Genomic DNA, 20,693 nt, shown 5'->3' on the forward strand with positions numbered 1-20,693 from the left:
AATAAAATAAAATGACAGCAGTGATTGGCTGCAAAAATAAATAATGTCACGTGTCTTGCGCCTCTCAAACTGGGCTATCAGGTAACCTACAGAGGAATTGAAATTATGAAATATGACCAAGGCATTAAAAAGCTACTTGTTTGTCAGGATACTTTTTCACTGATTTATTTTAAAAAAAATATGAGCTATGAGTGTGAATGTTATATATTCCATCCCACAAATTATGTTTTACTGGTTTATTTGACAAATAATCTATATGGATTTGCTCTATAAAGACCGTATGTCTGTTTGGGATTGTTTTGTGAGCCTGGGGTTGTTTTGAGAGCCTATTGACGTAGCCTATCTCAGAATAAAGGAATACTTCATATTACTCTAAACCACCGTCTGTAAATCAACTGTATACTACTGTCTACATTGCACTATATTTCTTGACCTGTCTCTGTATGTTTCATCACCTTTCTATACTTTTGCCTCACATTGCAACACAGCTCAGATCTTTGGTTGCTATGAAGGCCAGTTGTTCTAAATGGATGGTTGCTATGGCCAAAGGCCAGTTCTATCTCTGCCGTTGTCAAGCGGGCATATAGTAGAATTCTGATTAACCTTATCTTATTTAAAACATCTCTATTTTACTTATCCCACTTCCATACAGTGGGTCCCATTAAGAAGTGGCCACTTCATTCGCGCTTACCGTGATTCACACAGCAGCATTAATAAATTAATCTGTCACCATATGCCTATGCTTACGTTTGCAAAGAAAACATTTTAATTTGATCCACATGAAACGTTACATTTCATGTACATGTTGACAATGAGTAGGCTAGTTTTGGTTGTTGGTGGTGTTATTGCATGCCTACAATGCAAGTTCCCTCGCGATTGGAAGCTCCTGTAGACAATAGTAGACGCATTTCAAAACATCGCGTTAGGAGTCCTTGCCACTTCTTTTAAGCCGTCACAGACGTAGGTGCTACTTTTAGGGCTAAAGTGCTTCGTGAATTACTGTTAGTAAAAAAAAAAATAGCAGTCCTAAAGTTACACGTGACGAAGTTACGAGTGCAAGCATCTCATATCAAATGACCATGGCATTACGCTAAACAACATAAATCCCAATTAGCAACATAGCACTACATCTCCTCCTCCCTATAGCTAGCCACACAAGAAATTAATGATACTAAATCTCTGCTTAGCATGCTTCTCCGCTTAGCATTCTAATAACAGAAGGGGCACATTTATGTTGACCACTACAACATGACTCATTATGTCTGTAACGTTAACTGTATAAAACACTTACTTTCATAAAGGACGCACACCATCCAGCACATGGAAACCGATATTTTAGGTTCTTGGCCACAAACTCAAAAGCGTGTCTCTCTGACCCTATTCTAGAATCTTTGCTCTGAAGGCTGTGTTGCTAAGGCAACATCAAATAAACTAAAATGATAGTCTTTCAGTATTAAATGTGTGCGTGTGATTCGAATGGATGTGTGTGGTTTGCAATTAGAATAAACAAGAAATAACATTTCCAATAATTTCCCATGATAAATTACATAATATGTGCACCTTCCTTACTTGGGAATCTCACACACCGTATTTCAAGTAGGCTACACTAGTGAAATGGAATACAACGCGTTGCCACCTAAGCGTTCAGATAGTTCTAGGCTATTTAACATTAACATTGACATTGATTGTTTATTCTTTCGTCAACTCCATGCTTTTAGGAAAACAATCTTTTTATCATAGTACCCTCTTCAATGAGCGATTACCAGCTCGTTTTTGTAACAGAGATAGCTGTTTATTATCCCTAGATTTACAGAAACACCTATTCATATTAATACGTAGCCTATGGAGTGCTGCCGACCACTGTTCATTACGGCCCAGAATGCCTTGCATGTCTTTACAACAAAACAACACAGTAAAACCTAAATGCCCGTAAACATATGCATTTGCATACTTGTAACATTTTTAATAATACTCTCCCATCATGATATTTAACAATAATGAAAAATTTAATTTGAATACCGTCAATGTGAAAACAACTCTATTATGTAAGCCATATATAGCTACTGTTCTCCTTGCTCTTACAGTTCGTAAGGCCATACTATCCCATGGCAGAGCAAGGATTTCACGATTGGCCAAAATTGTCTGGAGGCATTGTGTCTGCTCTGAGACATTGTGCATACATGGAAGGTATTGTGATAGAAGGTGAATGGTGTGAGTTACCAAATCCCAGTGGGTAGTTAGCCAAATGATGGAACCTTTTGGAATATTTCTTTTTTTTTTTTGCCTATGCACCCTCACACTGGAGTCCCCAGTTCATATACAAAATTTGGTATCGATATGTGACAGTGTTCCTGAGATATGGACGACTTCCTGTTTCGAGCCGCCCGATTTCGTTTGGCTGTGACGGGCAAACGCTTTTCGAAAATCAAAAATCCTTCCGCTAATATTTGTGAGGCTTGGTCCAAGGATAATGTACGTCAAGCCAAGTTTGGCGTTCGGACCAAATTTGTGACCTGTGAAAATTTAGTTTCGCTTTCTGTTCAATCCAATATGGCGGACGAACGGCACGCCCACCTGACGTCATCTTCGCGACCAACTTACACCGGTACTGACCGGACGCTTTAAAGTTGGAACGGTGTCTCTGTCTCAAAGGGCCTAGGCTTAGGGCTGACAAAAAATTAGGGAGACGGGAAAAATAATAATAAAACTTAAGAAGAACAATAAGTGTGCTGCTTTGCAAGCACACTTAATAATGACAGCAGAGGTTATTGCATGTGAAGCATATTTTCCATGTGTCCTGGAACATTGTTGTTGCTATATTGAGTGTGAGCATTAAGAGATATACAGTATAACATAAATCACACAGGAGCACAGCATGCCTACCGAGTTGTGAACTGATATGGTGACTGAGTATTTGGGGGGCGTGTTAGTGACGTTGATATGTGTATGTGTCTTTGACAGGAATGGAGAAGGAGGGGGAAGGGTATGTGTATCTTATTTCAGGACCTTCTGGCCCACTGTATCTTATTCTAGAGGGTGGTTGCTCTGTGAACTTTTGGGCTACACTATCTTTTTCAGAAGTATGAATTAGGATAATACATTAAAACTAGAAAATGTAATTTCGATGAAATTACCAGTGCATGAAAATATAAACATACTATATAACATAAAATGCCAAACAAACTTTTATTTGGAAACAGTTGGCAGGAGTCATTGTTGATAACAACTGACAGTTGAAATGGCTGAACAGTTAAATAGTTGAGTAGTTTAAATAGTTAAATTATTTAATAGTGAATTATTGTAGTGAGGACATTTATTTTGAAACAGTTGTGGGCAGAGGAAATAGTAGTCTTAAGAGAGCCAGATTGTATGCTTAAAGCCTGAGACAGAGTATATAGTTTAAAAGTTGAATTTAGATAGTGTAATGGATGTTGATAGACAGAACGTTGAATGGATGTTGATAGGCAGATTGTTTAATGGATGTTGATGGGATAGTTTAATGGGTGGATTGAGAGTTGGCCTAGTTGAGCAGAAAGCAGTTGATACAGGTGCAATCAGTTTAACTGGCCCTTTGATGGGTCCTAGTTGAGCAGCTGGAAGTTGATACAGGTGCAAATCAAGTTAATTAGCCCATTGTGATGTCATCAACCCAATGTTAAGTCAATGGGGAAAAATAAGCTTGTTTTTTATTAATATCTCAAAAAGTATAAAGTTTACAAAAGTGAAAAATACATTCCCCAAGTGTCCTTTTCAAGACCTACGTTACAAAGTTTGAAGAAGTTTCTATGTTAAACGGTTAAAGCTGAATTAGAGGCAGAAATTTGGTGGGAAGAAGAAGAAGAAGAAGAAGAAGAAGAAGAAGAAGAAGAAGAAGACTTCGGATAACAGAACAGTGCATTTTCATGCACTGTAATTATAGGTTATTTATGAAAACGGACATGGCGTCCACATACAATGTTGTGTTGTTGCATCAGCAAGGTTATCAGCAAGCCCCTCGCTCTCTCTCTCTCTCTCTCTCTGTGTGTGTGTGTGTGTGTGTGTGTGTGTGTGTGTGTGTGTGTCGCGCGCGTTTGAATGATCCTGAATGGCCTGAGTATGGGGCGGAGTCTCTTAAGACTAGTAAGCATCATGACAGCCCACAGAGAGAAAGCCACGTTTGAATGAGTGCCGGTGAAAGCTGAACAACGGTTCTGACTTCGGTGCAGCCTGACTTTAAATTTTACTTGAATTAACAATTTAACAAGTTAGACTAGGCTACTCAAATTTTGGACATAATATGGCCAGAGGGGAAGGGGCTGAGCAATATTCAGCTACAAGTTTATTACCACCGAAACCAGGACAAGATGATGAAATTAAAATCGCTAAGGTAAGACTATTCTTCAAAGATCGGTAAGGTATTTTTTTTATGTGGAACACGTTCTGGTATGCGCTGAAAAGGCTATTTAGGCTAAGCCTGACTGTGTTCGCGCTTGGTTTAGATTTCATAAAGCTGAATTCTTTCAAGAAATGTTGCCAAGGCTGTAATTGTAGCCTTGGCTAGAGTAGACTTCATCTTGTGAAGACGCCCACATATTGTGTGTATCTGCATTTCATTAAAGCCTAGGTTAAGTTAACCTAGCTCTCTGTTTTCTGAAAACCGTTTGGCAAATGGTTTGGGTACGGTTCTAATGAGATAAGTGAGACCACCTTGCTCTATAATACAATGGCGGTTAACGTAAAAATGCAAATTTCTTCCAATCCATTCAGCTGGTGGTCTGTCGTCTGCATCGGCATTACTAAAAGACGCTACGCTACATGCCGGTTTTAAAGCGACAGGGTTTCATTTTATTTAAAGTCTCTGGTTTAGTGTATCCTATGTTGCATCTGAATTTACGCAGCATAGTCTATTTTTTGATGACTGACAATAAAATTATTGTGGTGGGACCTCGATAATAAAATGATGGGAGCGGGCGGGAGGCTGATAGAGCCTGAATATTATGCATAGACCTTTCGTGAAGTCCTTTCGTTCGTTCCCCCATGAAAAACACAAAATGCGAATATTCCTCGTCTTCTTCTTGCGCTACGTGTCGAGAGGTGTAATATTGTATCAGTTAAATAAATTGGGTTAAGTCGTGAATTGGTGGTATGGGTGTGGCAGACTATCCATTTTTAGTCTTTATCATCTCTCTTTAAAGCTCTAAACACTGCACTGACTTTTCAGACCGCTAAATGAACCTTCTAATTTAGCTAAGCGCAACCAAAATTCCGTTTAGGGACTACCACAATTAGCCTAAACCAGTGTTTCTCAAAGTGTGGTCCGGGGACCACTGGTGGTCCGCAAGATATCCCAAGTGGTCCGCGAGCAGACGTGGTAAAAAATAGTATAGATGAGTTGTTTGCAATATTGAACCAACTTGTATGTAAATCTAAACAGTTCTGCAACACTGCCTATGTAAGATATGCCAATTTAAATCATATGAAACCTCTGACACAATAAGCAAAGTGCAAAGACAATAAGCAAGGTGGTTCAGTGAGTAGGCCTATTGTGTCTATTAGCTAGGTGGTCCGTGAGGTTTTTTTTACTGGTCCTTGGTCTGAAAAAGTTTGAGAAACACTGGCCTAAACCATCATCATAGCCTTCTCTAAAACACAAGGTATGTTAATTGGTCCAAAGCCTAGGCATTGCTTTTTAAAAGCCCATTTTAATCCAAATGCAGGTAGACATGATATAGGCTAAATTACATTTTCATTTAGGGAAGATCTAATTTATTTTCTCTCCTCACCCATCTTTATGTATGCCAGCAAATGTAGCCTAGTTATAATTGAAGAATTCAGATATCACAAAGGGTATAATCTGTGGTTCAGTCATGTGCTGTTGTTACATGACACAGATTTTGACTTTCCAAGTCAGATCAACTAAACTGCATCTGCAGTGTGTGTATCTACCTTGTGCAAATAGTAGTTCAGTGTAAAATATTTGGCAGTGTAGTGAGATTCTCATGCCACATTTTCAGCATTAGTTTGTTCACAGCCTTTAAGAGAGGTGTTATGCCAACATAGACAGGTGTCTTCCAGAGGTCTCTCCATATGTGTGTTTGCTATGTACATACAGTGGACATACCATAGCTCTTAAGATCGACCAATGGTCAGTGTGCATTAGTCAGCAATAAAGCAAGGCTTCTCGTAGTAGACTATACAGTAAGCCCACGGACAGCTTTTGAATAAGAAGCTTGTAGCATAGTAGGTTCACACTCAACTCAAGGAGGATTGGCCGGGCCATCAGACTATCGGCATATCTTTTGGATTAAGATCAGCGAGCATTTCTTAATTGGCTGAGAGCGGAGTACATTCTTGTGCCCATTGGCCAACACGAGAGGGTGTGAGCCCACCTGACACTGGGCTGACCATGTCTCGCACCCCTTGGCCCATGGATGGAATTTCAGGCTGATCCAACATCCCATGCTGCGAGCCAATGGGGAGCCCTTGAAGCTGACCATGCTTTGCAACACATGACTTAGAGCGCCCCCCGCCCCCACACACACACACACTCTTATCACAATGCACTCACACCACTGTGTGACATCAGAGCATTGCGGATCGCACCACTGTCGGGGAATCTCCAGGGTGGGCTCGCAGTTGACTGTAGACGTGTGTGTGTGTTTCAAATTTTTCGCCATATGTGCAATTAGACTTGTTCGGGGGACAGTTGTTACCAAATGTTGGGTCTGTGATTTATAAATCATAAATGTGTTGATTTTCATAAGACAAATAATAAAATAATAATAAGATAAATAATAAATAATAAGACTGCATACCACTTGCAGTATTATTACAGTCAATAAACTTCAATAAACTTATTGTTATGTTAGCCATATAATCATTGTGTAGAATTTTCTTTCTTACAGATTCGAGTTCAATCCTATGTTTTTTGGATGCACATACACTTTTACTCCCCTCTTAAGTCGCTTCCCCGTGATTCAGTTTATGACTTGGTGGTCTAAGCCTTTTGAAAGCTCAGTGAACTGAACATCTGACACCACTGTACCCATTGCCAAGTTTGTTCTCCCCCTGTGGACAGTGTGAATGCTGAGAGGGTGTAATCCTTTGGCTCTTTGTTCTGTCTGTCTGTGCTCTGCAGAGGGAACAGAGAAGGGACCATTTGTCAATCTGCAGCAAGATCTGCTACGCCATCGGCGGTGCCCCTTATCAGATCACGGGCAGCGCCCTCGGTTTCTTCCTGCAGATCTACCTGTTGGACGTGGCACAGGTGAGTTTCCTTAACGCCTCCACTGTGAAAGAGAGAGCAAGCCAGCTGCCTGACCCTGTGTGAAACATGACCTAGTTAACAATATTATTCTCCCTGCCACTGTTATTGGGCGTTCTCTCTACCAGGTTTTAGGCCTTGGTGTCAGTGTTTGGCCTTGAGACAGTGGTCATTGTTCATGCTGTCATATTTCTGAATGTTAAGTTGTAAGGCTTGGCTTGACAGTGTTTGGAATTAATCTGATATTAAGTAACTATTTTCCTAGAGTCTAGATGGTGCCAAGTTTTTGTGAGCAAGGTCATGAACGAAACTAAACGTTCCCAAAGTATTTCGTGATCAACTGAACACTGGGACACTGTTGCAACTGGACTTTCATCATAGACCTTCACTGGCTGACTCGAAACAGTGACCCTGTCTCAAAGACTCAAATGCTACAGCATGATTCATGGTGCCTGACATATGCCAAAGATCTTGGTTATCAGACGCCTGCTGTGTAACATTGTTACCATGTTAGAGAGCACCACAGGGATCTCAACGTCACGACAGTCAGCAGGGCTGAGTGTACGTGTGTGTGTATGGGGTGAGGGGGATGACCTTAGCTAGTCATGACTTAATTAAATTAACTCGAGTAGGATGATGTTAACAAAGAGGATGAGGGACCTGAGATTTATCTGTTTTTAGAAGCCATGCATACATTCTGAATTTTTATTAAATAAAGTATTATTACTTATATTTATATTCTTTGCTTCCCCTCTCTCTCTCTCTCTCTCAAGTTGGACCCGTTTTATGCCTCCATCATTCTGTTCGTGGGTCGGGCATGGGATGCTATAACAGACCCAGTTGTCGGCTTTCTCGTGAGCAGGAGCCAATGGACTCGTTTTGGACGCATGATGCCTTGGTACGTGTCTGTTTCATTACTGAATGTAAAACTGTCAAATGTGGAAGCTATAGAAAAACAAGCTGATCCAACCTGATTTCAACAAGATGATCCAAGGTGATTATTTCAGTATGAAAGGAAATGAAAGACGACCGCAGTCAAACTAGATCAACAGTTAAACACAAGTCACAGGTGATAGCATAGCATAAACATCATCTTGTCCTCTAGTTTAAATTTGTACATTTCAAAGGTTGTTGACTTCACTTCCCATTACAATTAAAAAGGAATTGACTAACTTGATTTGACTACAGTTCTGTCAAACATGTCATTGTTATAGTTGTGGGTGTTTTCAATGCTCAAATAGTTGGCACGGGATGTTTTTTGTTGTTCCTGTTGTGGGTTTTGTTGTTGTGCATTCCTCATATGAGGGTCTACAATGATAAGAATGCTTTTTCTTCTATGCCAGCATGTGTGGAAGAATGCTTGGAAGAATTGTTAACATGTAGAAGTACACTTTATCTCTGATCTCTGATGCCACTGCATTTCAAAACGTGATTCAAGCCGTTTTAGATGTCGGGAGGGAAGTGCCTCTGTCTATTGTGCCATGTAGCAGGAAACTGTCAGACCTCAAGCACTGACCTACTTTACAACAAACGTGTGCTGACAATATAAGAGGTATCTAGCACGCACCAATAAAGTTTCATGCCTGGACAAGTACTGAAGTCTTGTCATCTCAGCATTACAAACTTTGGAACTTTACATGCGTGATTCATATTGGATGTCTTCTATGTCCCAACACTATGTCATGGATTTTACATTTAAATTTGAGTTCATATCCGCATAATACCAGTTGCATGAGATCAATTGTTTTCTGAGACAAGTTCTAGCGATGCATGCTAGAATTGATTAGGACTGGGCAAAGGACACGAACAGCGGATCATATAACCAAACCTTCAGGGTGGAACAGTGAGGGTAAACTTGGGCCAGCTCCCAGATTGATGTGCTTTAGTCACTTCACTATTTTGAGTCTGTCAGCTGTGGGACACGTCAGCATGAACTTGGCCATACTCTAGTTGAGAACATGCTGTGGCCCACAGTAGCACTCACAGAGGACTGTTTGAGCACATCCATATTTACATCCCCCTTATCATCACTTCCAACATCTTAACCAGCACTAACACTCTTAATCATCATTTTTTTTATGTCTGTGCAAAGTGCTTCTGGTTACTTTTGTACCTGAAAATGTGCTTTATGGATAAAATTTACCCACTTACTGAGTCATCTCACTCCATAGTCTTTGTTTTGTTTTTATGAGAAGGGTTAACAGGAGAGATTCATGAAACCAGCTTCTTTATCAAGAATCAGAATCATTATTTAACACATGGGAACACCCCAAGAATTATTTGAAGCATGACGCATGGAGGAAGGACAGGTGATTGAAACAGATTACTGGAAATTCATATGAAAGGCAAGAAGTCATGGGAGCTCTGCGACGGAAGCACCGCTCCCGACATGTGTTGTGAGTGCGTAGAGCAAACAGCAGGGGGGAGGGGTAAAAAGACTGGTGGCTTTCTGATTGGTCGAGCCGCACCACACCACCAAATGCAGCCAGTCAGGTTTGGAAGAGTCATTAGTGGCTTCGAAGAATGACTGTTGCAGTGGGGGCTCGACTGATATGGCTTAAGGTTACCATCGGTCAAGTGAAGGGCATATTCTTGGCTGAGTCAGTGGGTTCATTTTTGTCACTGTGACTGAGAGGGATTTTTTTTTTTTTTCAGTTTTATTGTTAATGCCTCATTAACCAAAGGCTTTTACCTTAAATCACAGATATTCAATAATGATTTAGGTCTTTTGATGATTAATATATTTTAATTACATAATTAATGTGATTAAGCAAAGATATTCTCTGACATCCACAGTTATTCCATATTGATTATTTTCAGCCATAAAGAAGTCTTTTCCCCCATATTTTCCTGTATTGTAGTTGTCAGTTGTAGTTGTAGTTGAATTTTAAGATGATTTATCTTAGTGAAATCATGTCTACTTACATTTTCCTTTGATCACATTAATCTAGTTGATATTAAGCAATTTGACACATCAAAGTGCTCCCGGCAAATCTTTTCCAGTCCACCCCTCCACTTGCCCACCCACCCCACCTTGTGAAATTCTACCTCATGGGTAGCAGCTGACTTCTTCCAAAATAAATATAAGAGTCTGTTTTGGAATTTGTCAGTGGCATGTGTATCCAGGTTGAGGTCAGTTTTGTATAGATTGTAGTGTGTTTCCTCACGTGGTGATTAGCACAGATTTTCTGTTTGTACACATTTAAACACACACTACACTACACTTCACTAAGTCGTATGGCAGAGGATGCTTTGATCTCCTATGTGAGAGCATGGGTATGATCTGAGTTTGCATGGTTCTATAGTACAAATACTTTTTTGTTTTATCTCAGCTGGGCGTGTGTGTGATTTGTGCATGACCTTTTCACTCACACGTCCTAGTCACATGTCCCTAAAGTTATATAGGTTGGTTCAACTACACATGCAGAAATTATCATCTGACGACAAAGCATAAACATTCAAGCTATGTTTGGACTTGATCTACATTTCATCTCAACTTCAAAGTATTGAAAACTCTCTGATAGTTGTTCAAACTTTAAGAACAGTCCAGATTTTGTTTCCTTTTTTTTTCTTTTTCAGCAGCTTTATCACACATTCAGATTTATGACGTATGATCATGTGAATCCTCTCAGTGTTTTGTTTCCACTGTCAAACTTTGGCCCCAAGCTAAAGCCACTGTAGCCAGTATACTTATCTGGAAAGCTTAAGATGGGCATCTGTGGAGGCCAGGTGAAGGCCATCTCTCTCTACCAAATAATTTCCATCTGTACCACATGCTTTTAAGGGAAGGGGGACTTCTGCGGTAGCTAGGTCTGGCAGAGGCTAGCAAACAATGCACAGAGAAGCTTTCAAGTTGCATAATGCTTAGGACTGCTGTGGAAGCTAATGAACTGAGTGCAGTGCTTGCCTGGTCTCTGCACCTCTGCTTTGTGACAAGGTTAAGTGTTTGCAGTTTTGTTTCCATCCACGTGAATCCCAGCGGACTTCTTTCCAAAGCAAGCGCAGACTCTGGAGGGGTTACAGACACCATTTCAGCCTGTGTGCACAGAGGGGAAAGCGATGCTCGTGTGAATACAGACCTGTTCTCTCGGGTTTCAGTATCCAGCCAGGACAGAGAACCTTTGTCCAGTGATGAACTTGGAGTGCTTATCCTGGTGCCATGGTGTTTTTGCAGCCTCAGTGTTCCTTTTGAGCAAATAGTGATCAGAGACCTACCATCAGATATAAGTTGATCGGCTGTTATATATATATATATATATATATATATATGTAATGCTCTCCCCATATTTCATTTGGTTTCACGTGGTTATCTGCTAACCTGTGTTATCTGAGCCCACTATTGGGAATGTTTGGACAAGAAATTCACACTGTTCCCTCTAACAACTCCCACTCGCCCACCTACAGATGATCAGTGATTGAATTTAGGTTCCCCGGAGTTGTTCCGCTCTTGCGTATTGCTCTTTTGCACGTCCTGTAATTCTATAGTAGCACTTTTTGTGTCCGCCCCCTTGTACAGTGGGCTCAGCTCCAGTTAAGTTGCTTGGAGTGGTATCTGACCTCAGATCAGACCATAGCACGATTCAGCAAGGCACCAAGCACTGCACACAAACCCTGTTGAGGATCTGTGTATAGCGTCCCTGTTATTAAACAATCTTGTCATTGGTACTTGTCAGCCTTCCGTTGCAGCTGTTTGTAGGCTATGACCCAAAAACAGACAGGCATGCATGCATGCATGCAACTGTGGCCAGGGCATTGTGTCTTGGCTGCAGGATGAATAGACAGTTACTATGATGGTGTCATTGGAAACAAACAATAGCCCACCAAGCACATTGATGTCTGTAGGGAGAGAGGTCAGACAGAGAGATAATGAACTAGCCCTGGTACTGAGAACTGTGAACTGCATTGTTGGTCACCCATGAGTGACACTTCCCAGTTACCACCATTACAAAAGCAGTCATCATTATGCTAGATGATGATGATTTTATTTAAGTTTAATTGATCTGTAGTTCATATCTATAGTATGACTATTATTTAAAAAAAAGTCCATGTGCTAGTTTATTCACTGTTTGTTCTCTCCGTTGTTTTCATGTCTGTTTCCAGGATCCTGATCTCCACTCCATTCGCTATAATGACGTACTTCATGATCTGGTTCGTTCCTCCGGTGGAGCAGGGGAAGGTGATCTGGTATCTGGTCTTCTACTGCCTCTTCCAGTCCCTCCAGACGGTGAGTTTAGTCTCATTTTTGTCTCACCTTTTTCTCTCACTAACACACACACTCACTCTCTCTCTCTCTCTCTCTCTCTCTCTCTCTCTCTCTCTCTCTCTCTCTCTCTCTCTCTCTCTCAAATCATACTCAAAAGAGTCATACTCTGTAATAGTCCCATGGCCTTGTGTTGTTAGATGTCTGAATGTTTGCTTTTATTTGCAGTGTTTCCACGTGCCGTACTCTGCCCTCACCATGTTCATCAGCTCGGAGCAGAAGGAGCGAGACTCTGCTACTGCCTACAGTGAGTCCCGTCCCAAACGTTGAGCACTAGTTTCATCATGTCCCAGCCTTTTAGTGCCCATAGCGTTACTTACATCTCTTGAAGGTGCAGCCTATGATTATAATATATTGCAAAATGGCGCAAATAGGGTAATCTGGTCTTAAGCTTTAGTGAATATGGTCTACTTTTGGTGGCACCTACCGCTTTAAGAGGTCTGAAACTAGGAATTGCACAGAAGAACAGTTCATAAGCAATCTCTTTACTTGGGTGCAACTGACAGGCACATCGGACTCTAATGTGATCCAACGAGTCTCTCTCTACATGCTGGCTTCATGTACTGAAAATAGCAAATTAAATTTAGCTAGCGCTCCAGTGCCTTTAGAGTTCTGTCCTTCTGAACTGGTCTTAGAATGGCATTCAATCCCAATACCCTTTCATATAAAGATGAAACCCTCTGAATTAGTAGTGGGCAAACATTCACTGACTTCAGTGTTTGGGCCGCCGCCCTCATTCCTGTGTTACATCCTTGTTGTTCTCATGTTACAGGGATGACAGTGGAGGTGTTGGGCACAGTGCTTGGCACTGCCATCCAAGGCCAGATAGTGGGTGGCGCGGTCGCCCCCTGCATCCGAAACAACCTGGAGGACCTGAACTCTACTCTGGCGTCAGAGGTCAACATATCGGGCATCTCCCTGAATGACACTGTAAGAGAGAGAGAGAGAGAGAGGAGGGCGTTTTCCCATCCACTGATAATTGCCCATGCTGCCTGCCCCAACCTGACCTAATTCATGCTTGGTTTCCCCATCTTGCCTCCTCCTTCAGAAACAAGCCTACATGATTGCGTCAGGAGTCATCTGCATCATCTATGTACTCTGTGCCATTGTGCTATTCATGGGAGTCAAAGAGCAAGAAGGTTAGTGAAGCACTAATGCAGCCACCATGTGTGAAGGAGCCAGGGGGCCATGTTGATTACTGAGCTGTGCCTCAGTGCACTTATTTTTTCTGTTTGTATTGTGTGCTGGTTTTTGCTGCTTTCAAAAGCAGATTTTTTTCCATCTATTTATTCATTTTTGTGTCAGTTTTGTTTCCTTTACACATTGAAATTACAGTTAGCTTTCAACATTCTCCCGATCTGTAGCTTTTGTTTTGTAGCCGATTTGTAGCAAGCTGATTTCTTTACCATTTCTGTTTCCCCTAGAGAGTGGGCATCTAAAGGCGGACCGCCGCATGTCATTCTTTGAAGGGCTGCGTATGGTGCTTAGCTTCGGGCCCTATGTCAAGCTGGTCATGGGCTTCTTGTTCACCTCACTGGCCTTCATGGTAAGAGGCACCTTGTGTGTCATCAGATACTGTATGCTCACAGCAAATAACTGAAGGAAGCCACACTCTTTTTAAAGACAAGATTGTATTTACAGCACATTGAGAAATGTAAACATGCATTGTAGTGGAACAGTGTTTGTTGTTTAATGTTTTAGATTTTGGATATGATTGTACAATTTGTTGGTTTTGTCTTTTGTAGCTCTTGGAAGGAAACCTCGCTCTGTTCTGCACCTACACTCTTGGACTGCGGGAAGACTTCCAGAATGTTCTGCTGGCTATTATGGTGAGTGCTCCAAACTTGAGGCTCAGGCTTCACTCCCTATTTGGTATTCAAGCTGTGCACAGCAGTTAGAGCCAAAAGTCAGCTTTGTTCAGGTCAGTCCACCCAAGTAGGCCCGGGTTGAAGGAGGATTCCCCTGTCTCTGGATTGGTTTCCTTTTGTCCTCAAAACAAAGCATGCTACAGTAGGAAGCACATTAAAACTGATTCTTTTATGCGTGAGGGGAGAGGCTCTGTGCCACTTGGTTCAGCCCAGGGACAGACGATGTCTGTTGGCAGTACTTTGGTGCTCGTTTGAGACAAGGTGCCTTGTCGCCATGGAAATGAAGTGCGAGATTTTCGGGTTGAGGGGACACATTCTAGAGACATCTGGGAAATAGTCCCCCTCTCACTAACACTCTCACCCTCTCACTGTCCCAGCGGGCAAGCAACCACGCAAGCGACAGACAATCACTGAGGCCTTTGTGCCACCACAGCAATCTGTTTACTTTGATTGAAAGGACAATTTCTTGAGTAGCTCTGTCTCTATTCCAATGGCCAATGAAAACATTTATTTGACAGGCTTAAAACACAGCTCTGTTCCCTTGTTGACCATAGACCATAGACCATAACTGAGACTGGTGATCATTCCACCCAGTTCAGAATATACGTCAGTGCAACAATATTTCCGTAACGAGTGTCTTTGTTGTGGCATGAGAACAAAAGCCGCTAGAACCACAACATAACACGTGCAAGCCCCCCCATCATACGCATCAGCTGACGGACCTCCAAATGGGGGAATGACCCTTCCTTGTTAGTGGTGGCGTGTCTTGTTGATGTTTTGGGGACGCACATGGAACATGGAACACGTGTGTGTGTGTGTGTGTGTGTGTGTGCTTGCTTGTACAGGGGGGTGTGTTTGGATGGGTGGGATTTGTTGGGAGTGATTCACGTGTTCTTTTTGTTTGTTCTTCTGTAGCTCTCTGGCACCGTTTCTATCCCATTCTGGCAGTGGTTCCTCTCACGCTTTGGAAAAAAGACTGCCGTCTACTTTGGCATCACGGTACCTACACCATAAATTAGTCATTCTTTTGTGTGTGTGTGTGTAAAATGGTAAATAAATATTTGTGTAGTAAGAATTACTGAATATTATTTTGATACTTCACTTTCTGTGTATTTAATGAGCAATGCATTTCTTTAGAAACTGCCTAGATGAATGTGTGTCTAAGGTTCCAGTCCACATTTACTCATATATGTTTAGATCAACACTGTGTGCTTGGGTGCGGATGTGTATATATTTGATCTCAGGGCAGTACAGTGCTACATATTTGGATCTGTTGCACACGTGTGTTTTTGGCTTGTGTGAGTGATGACACCTTTTCTCCTCTGACAGTGGGCTGCGCCCTTCATGATAATGGTCATCTGCATCGAGCCTAATCTGTATGTGACATACGTGGTGGCGGTGGCATCTGGTATCAGTGTAGCAGCAGCCTTCCTTCTCCCATGGTGAGAGACACGGCTGTTCGCCTGGCAGCTTTTTCACAGTTCATCACTTTTCATTAAGTCAGTCTTCTCTGATCCACGCTGCTTCTAAGCCATGCTAGTTATATGCATCTAATGAGTACAAAACATGCTGTATGACAACTCTTCTGATAAGGAACCAACTGGTAATCTACAGACAAAGTCCTTGTTAACTTAAGTGAATTGATGTTTTTATTATTCTGTGTAATCTGCGTAGGTCAATGTTGCCAGATGTTGTAGATGACTTCAAAGTGCAAAATCCAGATACTCACGGCCATGAAGCCATTTTCTACTCTTTCTACGTTTTCTTCACCAAGTTTGCCTCTGGAGTTTCTCTGGGCGTCTCTACCCTCAGCTTGGAGTAAGTTTTAGTTTCTCTCCTCCTCCACTCTCACTCTGCCGCTCTCTCACACCCCATGTCTATGGGCTCTGGCAAAAACAAAGACCTTTTGGTGTTTGTGTGCCTCATCACAGGCATACTGATTTTTGACTGTTCAGGTCATATAAACTAGTCCTGCATTTGGACTACCAGACTGGCCTTTAGTGCATCGTCCAGCTTTTCCTGCTTTATGTTTACTGTCCCGCTTTTAAGAGCTTAAGCTTCCTGATTAAGACTGTTTATGCAGCCAGGCCAGACTGACACAAAACAGTGAGCAAATCCTTACTCATTCAGCCCAAAAGCTCTTTGTAGCCCCTCTTTGCTTTTCTTTTTTTTTTTTTGTCTGGCCCGTACTCACCCCCGCTCACTCGCTTTCTCCATCATCCACAGTTTCGCCGGGTACCAGACCAGCGCCTGCACCCAGCCAGACTCGGTGAATTTCACACTGAAGATGCTGGTGGCTCCTGCCCCTGTGGTTCTCATCTTCGTGGGCCTCGTCATATTCAAAATGTACCCAATCACGGAGAAGAGGAGGCAGGGAAACCGCAAAGTGTTACAAGAGCTAAGGTGAGGCTCCCACGGATCACACTTTCACACACATTTTGACATGTGAGCATATAGACCCTTTCAAGAGTTCCATTATCAGCATCATAGTTGGCCCCACAAGACTTCCTTTTTAACATTCCATATGTTATCTTAATGCAGAGGAAGTAGATTGGGAACCAAATAGAATGTTCAAGCATTGTTTTTGTTTTTATTGTTGAAAGGGTCTATACACAAATATACAGGTGTTTAGAAACTGGGTAAGGAATGGTGAGGTGCATTCAGACAGGTTAGACTTTTTTTAACATCGAGGAAGAGGGGTATCTTCTCTTTCAGCTCCCAGCCCTCTGTGTAAAGGATTGCATAAAAGTTTAAAAGTTTATTAGTCTGTGTCTCCGCTAGATTCTAGTCTCCCATTGACCAGTCATTTAACAGCAACCTGTCTGAACCCAGCAGAAGGGCACAAAGTGAAAAAGAGTATTAAATCAGGCATCTTGATAAGCTTGCCTATTACAGAATTATCCTTTTCCCAGACAAGTTGAAAAATGGACTTTGGGTCCACAGGGCTGTGGATTAATGCTCTGTTACTGCTTCGAAAGGGTGGGAGTCATGCTGCATTGGAATGTTGACATTAGGAGTCGACCTTACAGGTTTTGTGTGTACTGTATTGCTGCATTTACTTTTTTGTTTCACACTGTTTTTTTTCTCCTTCTCTTGTTTCCACAAAACAGGGACAGTGACCAGGATTCACAGACAGACTCTACAGAGCTGGGAAACATTGTCTAAGGAACAAAGGGAATATTACATACTGTTTTTCACACGCACATACATTACCACGTCTGCATGTGTTAGTACACACACAAACCTCAAAGGTCACCACTTTGTGACTGTTCATCTCGGCTGTCAAGAGTTTAAGGTCACCTTCAACGGCTGCCATGGCTATGCATTGAGGTATTCAGCGGGAGATTTAAAAAAAAATTGAAGAAAAGTTCTGTCAATGCCGAGACTACAGTCTCCACATCTGTGACAGTGTCATCAGCCAAAACATGGGATGCTCGTTGGAATAAGCTCATCAATCTTTTATTACAAGTACAAATGAAAGGATGGTTTGACCTGATCGACGACTTGTGTTACCAAAGCAAGTCGTCACAAGCACAAACCCTATGAATGCACAAATGCAGCAGCATTTACAAGCGTGTGCCTGTTGTTTGTTATTTCATTTTAAGCTTTGTATGCAGAATACACCTCACGAGACGAACTAAACTTCCGTTTTTGTTGCAGGTTTACCTGTAGTGGTACAAGCTCACTAAATTCCTTGAATTAAAACAGCTAAAAGCAGTTACATGTAAAATAGTATTTATATGAAGCAAGATAACATTGTACTGTGATGGTCAATCTTGAGTAAGGATTGTCATTTATTTAACATTTGGACTAACACCGTCAGAGTGAGCTGCTTTGGCAGCTTCTTGTGTGTGCCCATTATGGTTGGTGTTTCAAAGGTGCTATTGTCATTTCAATCATTCTGATATAAGGCTGTGAATTTGTTTGTAAATATATGTAGATGTACCGTCTCTCTGTGTCTGGTATCCAGTTGTTGACGGACTTTGAAAAAAAAAAAAAAAAAGAACACTGGAGACATTGTCAGGCGACTGTGATGTACGGTGATATTTGTTTTATGATACTGTAAAAGGTTTTTTGGAGAATAACTTTATTGCCAGAGAGATTTTTGCACATTTAAATGAGGTCATGGGCAACACATTTTTCAGACACCTACCTGCTTATGTTGCCATTCATGGACTTTAAAATGCATGTTTTTTGGGAAAGTATGTTTAAACCTTTGATGTAGTTTTATTGCTGCAGCTTTGTGTTGTACTTGTGATGGCAAATCTTTATGGTTTACTTTTGCAGTAACTGGAACATTGTATTAAACTGATTTAGGCCTTTATCTGCCTGCAAAGGCAACCAAACAACAAAAAATGGCCTAGATTCTGAAAATATGTATATGTGTAAATACTTTAAGTTGTAAATACATTCAGTGTTATGTAGATTAAGTTTGCCGTAAAAGATGCTGCTAAGTCCCGGTACCGGACAGTTGGGTTGGGTACTAACTTGTAATGAAATGAAAATGTTTATGATTTAAATGAAAAAATAAAATAAATACTAATATAAATTCACTTTTTATGTCTGTTTCTTTCTGGGGGAACTGAAGGTTGCTTTTAGCCTGGCGAGCCAGACCCACATTAAAATGTAGGGTCTGGGCACTCACCGTTCGCAGTGCTCAGTCCGAGGGGCGGGATAATCAGTTGTCTTTCAAATTCCCTCCCGCGCTAATAGGATATTTGTTTTCAAGTAGCAGGGAATTCAAGCCAAACCGTTGCAACTCTGCCATCAATCATTATGTTAAGCCCACCAAACGACTCTATACATGATTTCAATGTCCTGATTAAGTTTCGATTTCTGGAGCTCACAAGCCAACGGAGAGTTGCTAGACTAGCCCTGGCAGCAAATGTAATTCTAGGGGCGCGTCTAGATTTCTAGGCTAGGTTGCTTTGGTAGGTCTCCTAAAGAGGCTTTCAAACTTAATAAAGTTGTGTAATGGAGATATAATGGCACCTAGGTGCCATCTAGTGGTAGCACAAAAACCTGCAGTGACTGAAGTTGTAGGCTACAGTACAAAGATATAGAGCCTCCAACGTTCTCCACATCTTAGCCTTCATTATGGTGATGGTATTGATACCCTACTCCGTATAGAGCACCCAGTAACAGCCATTGGTTGCTTGTTTCCTTTTTAAGGCCTTTGAGTAATAATAATGGCCAACTTTAAAAGAGCACTTGAACTTTTTAACATTATGCTCCCCCTGAGTGACATGCATTTGCTACTTGAAAACATTTTAATAAATGTAAATTATATTAATTATATTATTTGCGCCAGGGCCAAAATACAGTAGCCTAATATATTTGATAATTACAGTTTTTTCTGATTGCTTAAGCACATTTTTTGTAACTATGGCTTTTTTTGCAAAACTCTACACACAAATGGCAAAACCTCTCACCCAATCAGCAAAACATTGTAGTTCTCTTGCAAAAGCTAACACACCTTGCTTAACTCTTCACACCTTCGTAAAAATGGTGTTTTCGTATCTAACAGTAAACACAAGCCATCACAATAGTAAGCACACAATGTGCCAACAACACACTGATGGTATGAATAAAAACACATCTGGCTTTTTGCTTTCTCTGTGCACAAGGTAGACTATGTCAGTTTGAGGTCATACTTTTTGTCATAGTTCTGTAAACATACAGGGATCCCAACTTCAAGTACTAGTGTTTATTTACACACATCAAAACAAACACAAGTGTGTTTTTCCAAGTCAAAACACAAAATAGCATTTCACTGAGACAAAACAAATCAGTCTACATCGGGTCATCTCTCTCAAAATTCTGTCTACATCACATGCAATGTCCTAGTCCAAGGCACCGGAAAAATATATTCTGGAATGACGATCCAGGCCTGACATGACAATATCCCCACATGTAGACTGTTTTTGTCTGTTTTTTTCTCTTCTCACTCTTCCTGCTCACTCCATCGCACTCCATTGTACATTACCTGTGGCTTATTTATAGTGCTTAGGCTGATTGCAAAGTGAACTAATTATCTAAAACAGTTTTCACATGAGAAAGTGTGCCAGAGAGTTGGCAAAATAGTGTAAATAATAGCCATTGTGCCTACAGTTGTGCAAAGTGTGTGTTACAAAATTGCAAACTGAGTTCAAAGCAGTGTTTGTGCTTTTAGTTTTGCGAACTCAGAGAGTGGTTTTGCCATTTGTGTGTAGAGTTTTGCAAAAAAAGCCATAGTTACAAAAAATGTTTAAGCATTCAGAAAAAACTGTAAGATATTTGCAATGAATTACTTGTAAAATGCATCTGACTCTGCTTTCAAAAG

General features: G+C 41.2%; 1 protein-coding gene across 1 annotated transcript; it reads left to right on the forward strand.

Moving 5' to 3' along the window:
- The first annotated feature begins 4,121 nt into the window (after window positions 1–4,121).
- LOC125284582 (sodium-dependent lysophosphatidylcholine symporter 1-B-like) lies at window positions 4,122–18,920 on the forward strand. Its single transcript, XM_048228576.1, has 14 exons — window positions 4,122–4,366; window positions 7,118–7,246; window positions 8,017–8,141; window positions 12,344–12,467; window positions 12,672–12,750; window positions 13,276–13,433; window positions 13,552–13,642; window positions 13,928–14,049; window positions 14,249–14,332; window positions 15,287–15,370; window positions 15,701–15,813; window positions 16,046–16,189; window positions 16,598–16,774; window positions 17,482–18,920. The coding sequence occupies exons 1-14, from the start codon at window positions 4,277–4,279 to the stop codon at window positions 17,534–17,536; spliced, it is 1,575 nt and encodes a 524-aa protein (XP_048084533.1). The 5' UTR covers window positions 4,122–4,276; the 3' UTR covers window positions 17,537–18,920.
- The last annotated feature ends 1,773 nt before the right edge of the window (window positions 18,921–20,693 follow it).

This window comes from Alosa alosa, chromosome 19, assembly GCF_017589495.1.
Source record: "Alosa alosa isolate M-15738 ecotype Scorff River chromosome 19, AALO_Geno_1.1, whole genome shotgun sequence".
NCBI lineage: Eukaryota > Metazoa > Chordata > Actinopteri > Clupeiformes > Clupeidae > Alosa > Alosa alosa.